Below are 13,695 nucleotides of genomic sequence, written 5' to 3' on the forward strand. Positions count from 1 at the left end.
TGCCTCCCGCTCGCCAGAGCTCTGGGCCTCCCGTGATCCGGCCGGCCAGTTGTTGGCTGGCTCACTCGCCCTCCTTCCCTCACCGGGTCCTCAATGGCGCCGTCCCCCGGGTCACTCTCCACCAGTCCCGGCTCCTCCTCCTCCTCCTGGCTGCCGGGGGCTCCCGAGCCAGGCCCAGGGCCCGGAGCTCCCGGGGGGGCGCGGGGCCGGGGAGGCTCCTCTTCGGGCTCAGGCTCGGGCTCCGGCTCCAGCAGCAACTCCCCAGGCTCCAGTTCCTCAGACTCCAGGCCGTTCCCGTAGTCCCCTGCGCCCCCCGGGGCCCCCTCCCCGGCCTCCCCACCGGCCCCGGGCACAAGATGGCGCCGCCGCCCCGGCCCGGAGCCCCGACCGCCCGCAGCCCCCGCTGCCGCTGCCGCCGCCGCCGCCGCCGCCATCGCCGCTCAGACTGGGGCCCGCCGCCCAGCGATTGGAGAGGGGCACCGGCCACGCCGAGGACTCATTAGCCAAGCGGCCTGCCCGTCACCATGAGCTAGGACTCCATTGGGGAATATTACTTGGCAATCAAATAAGACCCCACCTCTAAGGCGGGGGTATTGCGCCAAACTCTCAAATCCCGGTAGGGGAAATCGGTCTGTCAATCAACACACGCTCCCACTTCCTCTCAAGTCCTTAGGTAACAATACCGCCACGCTGTGACGACATTCCCTTCTCCCGCCTACTGGCGGGTCCGCGAAATATATGACGCTCCGTGATTGGCCGCTGGCTAGTGGAAAGGACCAATCTTCCGCTTGCCTCGCTGCAGCGGCCGTCTCAATGTCGATTGGCTCGCGAGATTTGAAGGGCTGACACGTTTTGTGACAGGTGAACCTTGCCCCGAACGGACTTGCCGGGCTTACAGCAAGGAAAACCCGAAGTCACATGACTAGTCATTAGGGGGCCGCCATTTTGATACGACTGGCTGCCAACTAGTGAGCCGTTGGAAGGTAGAGAACGAAAACATTGAGGCGGTTTCTAGAAACTGGTGTCCTGCTCAGGAAAGCACCAGTAGATTGTATGTTGTTGGAAATGGAGGGTACTGAATGGAACTCCCCAGGAAGGAGCTTACTTTTCCCATCCAGGTTATTGGCACCACCACCCACCAGATCTCTGAAACCAGAGGAATCCTCACTCCAGATCTACTATGCACGAGTCCTGTCCGTTCTGTCTTCCTGAACAGGCATGTTTTCCAAAGTCTCCGCGCGTGCCCCAGTTTCAGTCTGTTCCTTCTCTTGGACTGCTTGCTACAACCCCCTAATGGATCTCTCAGCTTCTAGTGCCACCCCTCCAATCGGCACCATGCCCAGATTGAGCTGGCTTCCCTTTGCTGTCCAGGTAATCTCAAAACTCTTTACTGTGGCATTAGAGACCGCAGGACTAGGCTACTTTGCAAATGTTATTTCCACACTCCTCCTTCCAGTGGGTGTACCTGCACCCAAGTCAGTGCCTCTACATGCAGTCCCTTTTCTACAAGACCACTGCAAACTCCAGCATCACCTCTCCGGAGAAGCCTTCCACTAGCCTCCCTTCCTCTCCCATGACAAGCGGGCCTACCTCCACTGTACGCATAACCATTTTGTGCTGCGTTTCCTAATGTGGTTGTGAGAGCTTGGAGATAACAGACTGGCTTTTATTTATTAGTTGCATCTCCATGTTGGGACAATATGCCTAGCACATAGTAGGTGTCCATTTATGCTTGTTGACAGAAGTATACATTGATCGGGTACCTGCGTACCACCTTTCATCTTCATAACTTTTCCAGCCCCCAAACCCTCCTTTTGACAGATACCAGAGGAATTTCTCCGGTCAGGTTTCCACTACACCGTTGCATTCTGAGATACCAAAGAGACCTAGCCCTGGAAGGCAGGGTTACCATATTTTAGCAGTGATCCTACACATTTATTAAAAAGGAAGGAACGGCGGTGCTAAGTCTGCAAGAGGGCTATTTATAGCCAGACCAAGCTACAGCTTGAGAACCAGATTAATATGAGCCGGAGCAAATAGTTAGATCAAACAACCCCAACAAGATGCTCATGGCTGGAGTAGAGGGATTTAGAATAGAGGAAATCCCTATTAGCAAAACCCAAAGTAAAAACCTCAGTATACCCCACTCTTTCTCTCACACTCACTTTTTCTCACAAATCCTTACCTCAGGAACAGGGGAACTTGGAGCAGAGTCATAGTAGCTTAAAAAAGTTACTTCAACAGCCATCTCAGCTTCAGTGGTCTGAGAGAACTAAATTGACCACTGAAGATAAACTCTAAAAGACTGTCATTTCACTGGAAGAAAAAAAATCTTTTCAACTGATCCTAATCTAATTAAGATCTAGATGTCTTATTGGTACCTAATTTAATCTAAGGAAGCCAATTAAGGGAAATGTGATTTTTTTAGGCCTTGAATCCTAATTTTGTTGAGCACTTGATTTTGTAACAGGCACTATCCTAGGCTCCTTAATACCTCATTCGATTCTCACAACCATAACCTTTTTTAGGGACAAGGAAAGAGTGAAGAAGTAACTCACCCAAGTCATGGGACTAATTAGAAGTGAGTAGGGAATTCAAAGCCGGCTTTCAAAGCTCAGATCAAAATTACTGTAAGGTCTGCTTTAATACATAAAGATTACATTATGTATGATGTTGAAATTGGGAAAAACTAAGTTCTAACAATAGACAAATGTTTAGGCAAACTATAATTACATCCAAAGATTATTATGCACCTATTAAAAGATTTAGACAGTGTGATAACATGCAAAAATAATTTTTGTTAGTCCAAAGAAGTAGGATGTAAAATTGTTTGTAATGTAGATTAAAGCTGTAACTTATTGAAAAAAACAAACAAGCAAACTTGGGCATTGGGGGTTAAAAGGAACAAGAACCAATACAGTCTTTTCTTTGGCAGTGTGTACCAAAAGTATTTAAAATGTTGAAATTCTTAACCCAGTAATTATATTTCTTATGATCTGTTCTAAAGAAATAATCTAAAAACTGGAAAAACATTTGAGAATAAAGATGTTCATCGAAGTGAAAAAATGAAAACAACTTGAATGTCCAAGTGGGCACTTTCAGGAAAATTATTGTACAAACATAGATGTAATTTTATATAGTCATTATGCCTTCAAAAAATTTTTAATGACAAGGGAAAATGGTTGCAATAACGGTAAGCAGAATTGTTTGAAGTATACAAAATTATATATACAGTATGATCATAAAATATAAGTACAGATAAAATATGTGGAAAAATATGCCAAAATGTTAATAGTGGTTCTCTCTGAGTAGTAGGATTTTGATTGATCTTTATAATTTTCTATGTTCTATGATTTTCCCACAATATCATATATTTATTTTTTTAAAAAACTTCCAAACTTATTCTAATAAGCAAGATTACTTTTACAAACGTACACATTTAAAAAGATATTTGAATGATGACTTGTAAAGATACTTCCCTATTGGACTATAAACTGTAAAAGGCATGGACACCATCTACTGATATTTGTACTTCCATTGCCTATCACTGTAAATGCAATAAATGTTAACTCAAGGAATGATTTTCTGTAATAATATGATTTACTATTTTGCATGTTATTACTGCATAGCGAATATCAAAGAGATAAGTTTACCTCTGAGAGTTTTTCTAAAAATTGGCATGTAGGGCCAGCCGAGTGGCTCAGTTGGTAAGAGCTCGCTCAAGAGTGCGAGCTCTGAGCAATAGGGTCACCGGTTCGATTCCTGGCCCGAGCTGAGCTGCCAACAGGTGGCAGGATGGCTCAGCTAAAAAAAAAAAGGATGACAGCATCTCTAGTTCTGTCCAGAAGGGACAAGTTTTCTCACTAAACATAAATACTTGGCTTCTTAATAGTTTCATGCCTATTTTCAACCCCCACTTTGAAATTCTTACTGGCTACAATAATTCTCTATAATCTAGAACTACATTGATTAATATGGTAGCCACTGGTCACACATGGCTACTGAGCACTTGAAACATTAATAGTCCAAACTGAGATGTGCTGGAAGTGTCAAATATACACCAAATTTCAAAGAGTATGTAAAAGGGACTGTAATTTGTTTAATATTAATTACAGGATGAAATTATAATAGTTTTTATATACTGGGTTAAAGAAAATATTATTAAAATTAGTTTTACCTGTTTCTTTGCTTTTTTTAATGAGGCTGGAAAATGTAAAACTACATCATATTTCTATTGGACAGTAATGATAATAGAACTTTGGAGCATCCATCATTTACTTACCTCTCTTTTGAAGCAGACTCCACTTCTTTTCTAATCAAAGTCTGGCCCCACCTATCTTAACCCCCTGGGTCTGCCCTGGTGTGGAAGTGGGGTGGCTATTTAAATGAGAAGGAGCTGTTAGGCTGCTTAACTTCCATTCTGCTTGGTTAACTTTTTAAAAGACTTTGTACTTGAAAAACTTGTTTTAATATACTGCACCAAAAATGTGTCCCTTATCAAGAAATGAGAAAATACTGACAGCAAAAAGAACAAAATAAAATCATCCATAAAATCCACCACCCAGAGATAATCACTAATGATATTTTGGCATATACCATTTCTGAAATTTTCAATACACAAATACATATAAAGGTGTGCATGCACACAAAGTATGTATGTATGTGTATATATATATATATATATATATGTATGTATGTATTTAATGGGATCATACTGTACATATTATTTTCTAACCTATTTTTCACCCAATAAGATACAGAAACATCTTTCAATAGTTCAATAAAAATATTTTTCCAATTTCATTTTTCATGACTTAAAAGTCACCTTAGAAATGAGGCCTTCCCTGACCACTCTATTTAACATTGAAATCTGTATATACATACACCGTCCAGTCCCACCCTAATGAATTATTTTTCTTCACAGTATTTGTCACCTAACATGAAATGTTATGTTAATGAATACTGTGAAATTTATTTAGTTGTTTTTTTCTCTTACTAGTATAAAGAAAGCATAAATTTGTGGTTTGTTCACTTCCTACCTCAGTGCCTAGAACTGTGCTTAGCACACAGAAGATGCTTGAATGTTTGCTGCATGAATGATTGAATGAAGAACTCCACTATATTATATATATAGTTCTCCACTATATTCTGTTTTCTGGTTGATTTAAAAAATATTGTTTATTTATTTATATCGCGCCTGTATCCACATTTAAGGCATCTTTTAAAGTTTTCAAAGGATCTGATCTTAACTGAAAATTATCTACAATCCATCTATTTGCTAAAAATTGTAACTAAATGTTGTTTAACTTTTATCAAAAGTGCCATATAGAGAAATAATATTCACAGAAAACTGTCTGAAGGATAAACAATCCATCTGTCCATTTACATAGTTTGAAATTAGCCCTATATTAAACTACAGCATCATAGAGCTATTTGGGCTAAATTGTGATGAGCCTGATAGAACAAGTGTAGGACCTATTAAATCCTCATTTGGTATTTCTATAAGAAACTGGTGCAACACTCAACATATTTGCTGTCAGGTATTATAGAGGGTGGTGTCCTCTGCTACTCAGCGACTTCTCGAAGAGCCACAAAACTTTTTGCCTATCTTGGGAACTGATACTTTATAAATCCTAAGAGGAATGTGAATCTCATTAAGTTTTCCAATTTGTTTTAGCTGCCAAGAAGCTCAGAGCTGAATTAATGACCTAGTGTTAGTATTTGGGAAAACTGCTTATAGAATGCTTTTCTGTGCAGTAATTTTCCTTTTGCTTTCATTTTATTGTAATATTTTCAATTTTCCCTTTACCCCTAACTTTAAAAATCTGTATTTTCGTATTGTTTTGTCTTTTGTGTATTCTAGTAAGATGTTGGAAATGCTTTTTGGAACTAGGCAAATATAAACCAATCAATCATTAAATCAGTCACATTGCAGTGGGGATAAATGCACTAGCTCTCATGGCCTGATGATATCAACTATTAAGAGCATCTAATTCCCTTTCCCCTAGTGCCATGTTTACCAATCTACTCTCAGATTTTAATATGGCTTGCCCTATAGATTTTTCTATATATAGAGAAAGAGCGAGAGAATGGAAATGCGACACTGGATTCCTATAAGCAGTATATTTCTCCTACAATTTAACACAAACCCAAACACCATTTTATTGCACTGGATTACAGAAAGACTAGAAATTCCTGTTTGTAATTTAAAATTAGGATGACTATTTCTGTCAGACATGATTTTGATGTGGTCCTAGACCAGAAGTACAGAGAGATGGGCTGAGTAACTCCCGTAGTTTCCATCCAACTTAGAAATTTGCATTAAAATGGCTTGCAACCAAATGTCTCAGGGGACCAGGAAAGGAAGGAGGGTCTCCGTTTCTGCCAGATTTTATTTTAAGTCTGAAGTAGGCAGCAGGGTATTGGGAAGAGAGAAATGCTCATTATCACACATTCCTGATTAGAGGTTGAACCACAACTGGGGACTTGATTACCATCACACAAAGATTTTTAGTAGGTTTTCTTTTGTTTTTTGTTTGAGGCCATCCCTAAGTACCATCCATATACACACACCCTCTTAAGACTTGGGGCACAGATGGAGTTCTTGGCTTTGGGCATTTGACCGGCGTAGGGGGATAGGGGAACAACTCTGATTTTTAAAAAATTTATTTTATCTTAACACTTTCCACTTTCCAAAATCTCTGTTACTCTTTAATTCTTGCCCTTAACAAGGTCATGAAGAGATGATTGGATCAAGAAATGTCTTGACCCCAGGCTATATACAGTGTAGAAGTCACAAACCCTGCTCAGTCCTTCTCATTAAACTTCTGGGCTTTATTTATTTTTTAATACGACCATTACATATTACACAAAAATAAAAGTCAAATGAACTTGGTATTTATAAATTATTAAATAAAAATACAGGAATATATATTTATATTTATAGAGCTTTTTCTTTTCTTCTAAACTAACCAAATCTGTTCTCCCGCCATTTTATGATTTAAAAAAGTAAAATAGTGTATGCCCTAGAATAAGTGGGGAATGGGATTAATAATTGCAGGACCCAGTTGCCCTACTTCTGCTCCTTCCTTGACCTAAGCAAGTCCTTATTTGTCCCTTTGGGCTCTGGAGAGCAAGAAACACCCTCTCCACCTATTTAATCTCTGAAAATGACAACTAGATTTATTTCCCTTATTTTAAAAAAATGAAATAGATTTAAAAATTGGGAGCCATACTCAGCCTTCCTGGCCAAGAGCTAATCCCAAGGAACTATATGGCTCTAGAAGAGAGTCTCCACTTTTCCCTGACAGAAGAGTCTCTGGGGTTTCCATTGCCCCTCAAGCTAAGAAGGGAAGGATAGTTCAAAATAGCCCACTGTGGTCCCATCCAAGCTATGCTTCTGGGAATCCAGACCGTGCCCTTTACACTTTCAGAAAACAGCCTCTCCTTCCACCCGGTGTGAAGGCCTCAGAGCAGGGCATTTTGGTAACCATAGGCCCTGCTTCCTGTTTGCTAAAGGGCCCCCCAAAAGAGCTAACAGGGATAGGCGTCCTGTGGTAGAGGGTAGGGTGATGAGTCTGCCCCAAACCTGGGGCAGCACAGGCTCCAATAGGAGCTGATGGTCTAGTCAGTGGTTTTCCAACTTTTTTTCAGCAGCAAACCCCTTAATGCAAATAAAATCTTACCCTGAACCCCGATATGTAAGACAGCTACAAGGGGAGCTGTTCTGTTTGAGGGCAAGTAGCCCAGCCTGCTCATTCCCCCACCTTCATCTCCCCTCAAGGACTCCTGAGGCAACCCCTAGGAAACTTCGGGGCTCTGCCAAGCAGTTTAAAAACCACTGGCCTAGTTTGTCCTGAGCAAGTCAGAGACCCCCCCACCCCAACTGCCTGCCACAGAGCAGCTCTGAGTTTCTGGTATCAGCATACTCACAACAGACCAAGTGGCACATGCAGCCTACCACCTCCCCCATAAATACCATTAAAAAGTGCAGCCCTCTCTCAAAAGCAAAAGTCTGGGCTAAACACCTGAGGCCAATTTTGGTCCCACATTCTAGTGAGTACAACTACGTTGCCACCTTCTGGGACCAAGTGAAAATCTCCAAAAAGAGTCAACCATGGTCAAGCTAAGCAGTGCTCAGGATCATGGGCAGGGTTCTAGAGCACTGTTGTCTGAAGAAGTCAGCATTGGAGAGCAGCAATTTTAGCACCTTGGAAAGTGCAGCAGTGAGGTCTGGCTCAGGGCATGCATCTGGAGTGAAATCATTTCTTAAAAGAAAAAGTTATAATCTGAATCTGTTCTAGAGGACTGTGAGCTCTAAAGTTAACATCCTCAGACTCTGAGGTACAGACAAGTAACACCCATGCAAACAGCGTGGCTCCAAAGAAAATATAAATGCTTCCAGATCATGGTAGGTACTCTAGAACCCATACACCTGGCCCTTGATAAAGCAGCACCAAAGCCCACCACACAGAACAGGTCACAGAGTACACGTCACCCTCACACCCATGGGGTTCAGAGCTGGAATGTTCCTCTCAAGGCATCTATAGTCTCACTGAGACACAGTGCAGGACCCAGAATGTATTCTAGATCAGCATTTATGTCCACACACTCCAAAGGAAAATTAATTCGAGCCCCAATTTAGAGTTTAAGTTTGGGTATAAAAGGTCCCAGAGATAGGGAACACTTTAGGCACCAGTGTGCCCCAGTGGGAGAGAAGGGTGGCAGGCAGGTCCCCCTACCAAAGCCTCTACCCACTGCAGGCTCCGCAGCCCTGCCTTTCTGTCAGAGCCCAGGAGGCAGCAGCAAGTGCGTGATGCACAAGGAAGGGGGACCATGAAGGAACAAGGCCAGCTACAGAACTGCTCTTCTCTCCAAAGCCCTGCTAACGACTTTCTGCAGAGAAGTGCCCAAAGCCCTAGTCTAGATACAGTGTTTCTCCCTCAGCCTTGAGTCACTAGGACAAAGGGAGGAGAGAGGAGGTTTTGGAAAAGGGAGGTGGGGGGGGGGGCAGAGAACTGCCCCTGTTCTTGCCACTGCAAGAGGGAATGTTTTCTCTTTGATGTATTCCACCGCCACCAGATTAGACAAGCAGCCCAGCATGCACATGAGCACGCGTGCACATGCACACGCGTGTCTGAACAGCCCACTGTCACAGTCACCTCTCCCTATCACCTGAGAAACTGAGCTTCCATTCAAAGGGATGTGCCTTCTGTGTTTTCCCCAAATCCCATTCATCCAATGGAGACGCCAACTCCTTATGCGAGTCCACCTTCCTCAGGGCTGCAAACCAAGCTCCAACTATAGTTGCCTGTGCCTGCACCTACAGGCATGATCCCTCCCACCCTGCCCCCAACCCTGGAATGACTCCATCTCCTGGCCTCCTGACTTTCCAAATACATTCCCCAAGGTCTCCAGCTCACTCTTCCAACCACCTGCCTGGCACACTCAGCTCCCTCACACAGTACCCTGCCCCTTCCCATCCCCGTGCCATGCCTATCTATTCACCCCACGTCTTTCAAGGGCATTTCTCTGTTCTGTCCCTGCTCTGCTGTCCCCCAGCCACACCTGGCCCACTTGGCCCTGGACTTTCTCACTTGCTAGCAAAAAAGGCCCCTACAGTTACCAGGGCCCCCAGTGCCACGGCCCCTGTCAGCACTGTCCTCACTGAGGCCCAGTTCCCCTCCCGCAGACTCCGCGCCTCCTCCAGGGCCCCGTCCCCGTATAGAGCTGTGAACTCCGCCTGTGGGAGAGAAGGGAAGTAGGAGAGAAAGAAGGAGAAAGGGATATCAGGAGAGGAAAGAGTGGAGAAAAGAGGAGAGGAAGAGTTCCAGTTCCATCCACTGCAAGCACTACCCCACACCCAGCTCCTCTCCAGCCAAAGCTCTACTGGTTGCAATCCCCTCTCATCCCCCACGAGTGCCTGGCTCATCTGCCCTCCCTGCCTCAAGTGAATCCCAGACTTCCCTTGGCCAAAAAGTCTGCTCAGACGGGTATCATTTGCCAAGGCTTGCCTGACCACAACCCATCCAATTCCTGCCCCCATGCCACACGTACTCAGGTATAAAATGTTCCTGACGGCTGGATGCCATTTCCCTGCAGGCACTCCCCTGAGTACTGTGTATTCTGTCCTCTGCTTTGGACCATGAGCCCATCCAGTGATGACTGCATGGCAGCCCTGGAGTGCAGAGCCCAGCATGACGCCCAGAGTGCGGGCATCTGATTCCACCCACTCAGCAGCCCCCCCACCTCATTCCCAGCACCGTGGGCCCCAGCCTCCAGCCAGAGCCGTCCCCTCTCCCATCTTCCCCTGGAGCCCAGCTTTTTGGAGGGATATGCAGAGCAGCAATTAAGAAGTTTCTTACCCAGCCCCCACTGCTATGGATCCAGTCAGCTAGCCGTGTCTCCAGGTAGGCCACCATCCACTCCTGCACTTGTCCCACAAGTGGCTCCATCTCCTTGTTGACACTCTCAGCACACAGTGCAGCTCCAAAGACAAAGAAGGCCACAAGGCGGCCCCAGTTGGGACCCCCTTGGAAGAGTTCATCAGAGACCTGGGTGAAGCGTTGCTGAGCTGAGCCTGGGGTCACATGCAGCTGAGCCGCCAGATCAGAGAAGGTGCGACGGAAGCGGGTCTCGAACTCATCTCCAGCTGCCCGCATGGCTTGATGCAGCGGGTCAGCTGCTGGGCCCTCCCCGGGCCCAGCTCCACAAACATAACCCTTCTGCCTCAGCTTATAGCCTACAAAGTCTGCCACTAGAGCCCGTGTGTCTGGGGCCGAGGCTGGGGTCGCCATCCGGGCGGCTGTAACAGTCAAGGATGAAAGACTGGCATGAATATATGGTCAGAGACCCAGAATGGGGCATTTCAGGTTTGGTCAACCCAGTGAGACAGGGAGGGAGGTGGGAGGAAATGCTCAGAGACCACTGGGTAGGGAGAGGCAAGAACAAGGAAATTAGGTCGTGGTGAGGGGCCAGAGCATAAGGGGCTGGCCATTAAATTTGTAATACGCCAAGTTAAATGTAAACAAGTATATTTTATATAAAAAATATTTTAGATTCTCTCCATAATCACACCAACTCTATGACACCCTTACAAACCCCTTCTCCACAGTACACACCTTTTGGCTGGAGAAAAGGCTGAGGACCTCCCCAGAGGTAAGATGTGCAGATGCTGGCAAAGGCACAAGATGGGGAAGGAGACAGGGTCTAAAGGGAAAGGTGGGAGAAGCAAAGGGTTGCCCGGGACAGAGAAGGAAGGGGACACTCACCCAGCCTGGATGGCAGCTCTTAGGACCCAGCACTGGTGGCAAGGAGCCCCCAGCTGGGGCCTTTCATCCTCCTGGCCAGCGTGGAGCCCTGGGAAGGGGAGGAAGATATCAGAGCTAGGCGGAGAAGGCCGGGAATCAGGGTCTGGGCTGAGAAGGGCTGGGGTTGCAGCTCCCAGGACCGGGCCCCAGCCCCCAACGCTCTACCAGCTGTGTGGCCGAATCCATGTTTAATGACTGTCCTCCCGGGAAACCCAGGGCTAAGGGCTTCCTGCCGACACCATCCCTACTCCAGTCTCCCCCCAGAGCAGCCCAAAGGCCCAGCTCCTCCCTCACCCCCACCCTCAGCCTGTCTCCAACCCCGCCTGCTTGCCAGGTTAGGGATCTCACGGGTCAGGCCGCTGCCGGGATCCCGGCCGTTTCCTGGTGCAGGAGCTGGGAGGGAGGGAGAGAGGGAGGAAGGGAGGGAAGGAAGGAGGGAGGAGAAAGGGGGGGTGGAAGGGAGGGCCCGGCGCCGGGTGATGATGGGGCCCAGAGATGCGTCCAGAGAGAGGGGCGGGGCTGGGACGCAAGCTTGGGAAGGGCCACAACTCAGGAAGAAAGAGGGCTGCTGAAGGCCAAGAAGAGCAGGGCCAAGGGCCAGGCTGGGCTCCTGAGCCTGGAGGCTGCCCAGAGAAGCTGGCTGGGCCTCAGGAAACCTCGAGACATATTCAACATTTGCAGAAGATCTCTGATGTTCCACGCACTTGTTGAACTTTTCCAGCCCTAGAGTGGGTGCCTGGAAAGGAGCAGTTCCCACCAGTTTGGGACTGGCTTGTGGGACTGGCAGACACGACCTGGACACCAAACATTTCACTTCCTCTTTTCTCTAGGACCTTTAACCCAGTGGTCCCTTTGTGGGCTGGGCTTTAGCCAGGCATCAAGGAGCCAGGACTTGGATAGCAAGCAGTTTCTACAGGTAACTTTTTATCTTCTTTTCTTCTTTTTTTGTAATCATGTTGGTTTTGTTTTTAATTATTTTTAGCCAATACATGAGCTCATTCTCATTATGAAAAAGTCAAACAATAAAGAGGTATATAGAGAAAAAAACAAGTCCTCAATCTCCCTCGCTCTGCCCCTCCCACAATTTCTCCTTCCTTTCTGGTGGTTGCCAGTGTCAATCAAAGTTGACATTCATCCTTTCAGATTACATACATATATATGCACATATATGTATGTCTATTATTTATACTCGTACATGGCAGTACATTTATACAGGGTAGTTCACAGGGTATGAAGCTGTCTGACCACAGCTGATCCTCACGAGGGCACTCTCAGGCATTCTGACTGGCCCACCATCTCTTGCAGCTGTCACTTCCTTCAGCTCCATTTGGAGGGATCTCCAACCAAAGGCCTGAAAGAGGTAACCCAGTTCTCCTTTCCTGCTGGTTCCCTTTGCTTCTACCTTCAGTCCAAGCCTTGGTATTCCCATCTGCCCCTTTGGGCAGTGGACAAGCAAGGTCTTTTCTGTAACAATAATAGTAACAACTAACATATTTTGAAGATGTATTAGATGCTAAGTGCTTTCTTTACGTGCATGATATTTTATCCTCACACCAATCCTTATGTTGTTCTATCCTCATTCGATGGATGAGGGAAGTGAAGCTTGGAGAGGTCAAGTATTTTGCCCAAAACCACTTACTGAGAAGCTGGACTCAATCTAATTCTGACTTGAAAGCTTTGTTCTAACAGCGTATTGCTTTGTGTTGCTTCGAGGTCCATCTTTGCTTCAGGTCAGCAATGTTGTTATGCTATTTACAAGTCCAAACTGAATCCATGCCATTTACAAGCCCAAACTCAGTACTGCTCTGAATGCACAGCCTCTTCCATTCCTTTTTATGACTGTATCTTTTCAGCCATCCTCATTTCTTCTTTGCTGTTAGGCTGACCATTCCTGCTTCTAACAGCAAGGTTGCTGCCTTCTTTTGAGAATAACCTAGTCTAGTTCTTCATTTGCAATCCTGAATTCTTCTAAGACATTTAGTTGAAATAAAAAATTTTTTTTTAAATTGGGGAATTGTGGGGAGGGGAACAGACAAGTTGCTGTCGTTTTTTGTTCTTCAATCTAGTTGTGGAGGATGTTGCTTCACTGGTCCAAGTTGGCACCATCATTGTGTTCTTCTCTGGTGAGGCAGATCAGTCGCCGGCTTCTGGACGGCCGCTCACAGCGGCTGCTGGCCGCTCACGCTGGCTGCTGGCTACACATGGTAGCCCATGGCAACCCACTGCCACAGGGACTGCAGCCTATGCCGTCGCCGGCGACTCATGGCAGTCCAGCTCCAGGTTGAGCTGTTGTTCAGCATCTTAGCTGTAGAGGGCANAGCCTATGCCGTCGCCGGCGACTCATGGCAGTCCAGCTCCAGGTTGAGCTGTTGTTCAGCATCTTAGC

The 13,695-nt window shown here is 46.0% G+C and overlaps 2 protein-coding genes and 1 long non-coding RNA gene across 5 annotated transcripts in view; 1 reads left to right on the forward strand and 2 right to left on the reverse strand.

Moving 5' to 3' along the window:
* PABPN1 (poly(A) binding protein nuclear 1) overlaps positions 1-1,304 on the reverse strand; it is a 5,623-nt gene extending 4,319 nt beyond the window's left edge. The window contains exon 1 of the mRNA XM_019663065.1: positions 84-1,304. Coding sequence (XP_019518610.1) covers positions 84-434 — 351 coding nt within the window. The 5' untranslated portion in view covers positions 435-1,304. The remainder of the gene's footprint in view (positions 1-83) is intronic.
* Positions 1,305-6,137: 4,833 nt separating this feature from the next.
* BCL2L2 (BCL2 like 2) lies at positions 6,138-11,785 on the reverse strand. 3 transcript variants are annotated; one of them, XM_019663068.1, is made up of 4 exons: positions 11,658-11,785; positions 11,271-11,358; positions 10,365-10,804; positions 6,138-9,742 (listed from the first exon to the last, which is right to left on the reverse strand). In XM_019663068.1, exons 3-4 carry the CDS (start codon positions 10,794-10,796, stop codon positions 9,593-9,595), a joined length of 582 nt encoding a protein of 193 aa, XP_019518613.1. In that variant the 5' UTR covers positions 10,797-10,804; positions 11,271-11,358; positions 11,658-11,785; the 3' UTR covers positions 6,138-9,592. The 3 variants fall into 3 exon arrangements, with proteins under 3 accessions (XP_019518613.1, XP_019518614.1, XP_019518612.1); XM_019663069.1 differs by lacking the exon at positions 11,658-11,785 and adding an exon at positions 11,475-11,578; XM_019663067.1 differs by lacking the exons at positions 11,271-11,358; positions 11,658-11,785 and having other exon boundaries at positions 10,365-10,820.
* A 354-nt stretch (positions 11,786-12,139) lies between these two features.
* On the forward strand, positions 12,140-13,400 carry LOC109393646 (uncharacterized). Its single transcript, XR_002126299.1, has 3 exons — positions 12,140-12,225; positions 12,615-12,669; positions 13,376-13,400. It is a non-coding gene; the product is annotated as an uncharacterized LOC109393646 (long non-coding RNA).
* Positions 13,401-13,695: the final 295 nt, after the last annotated feature.

This window comes from Hipposideros armiger, unplaced genomic scaffold (assembly GCF_001890085.2).
Source record: "Hipposideros armiger isolate ML-2016 unplaced genomic scaffold, ASM189008v1 scaffold_385, whole genome shotgun sequence".
NCBI classification, from domain to species: domain Eukaryota; kingdom Metazoa; phylum Chordata; class Mammalia; order Chiroptera; family Hipposideridae; genus Hipposideros; species Hipposideros armiger.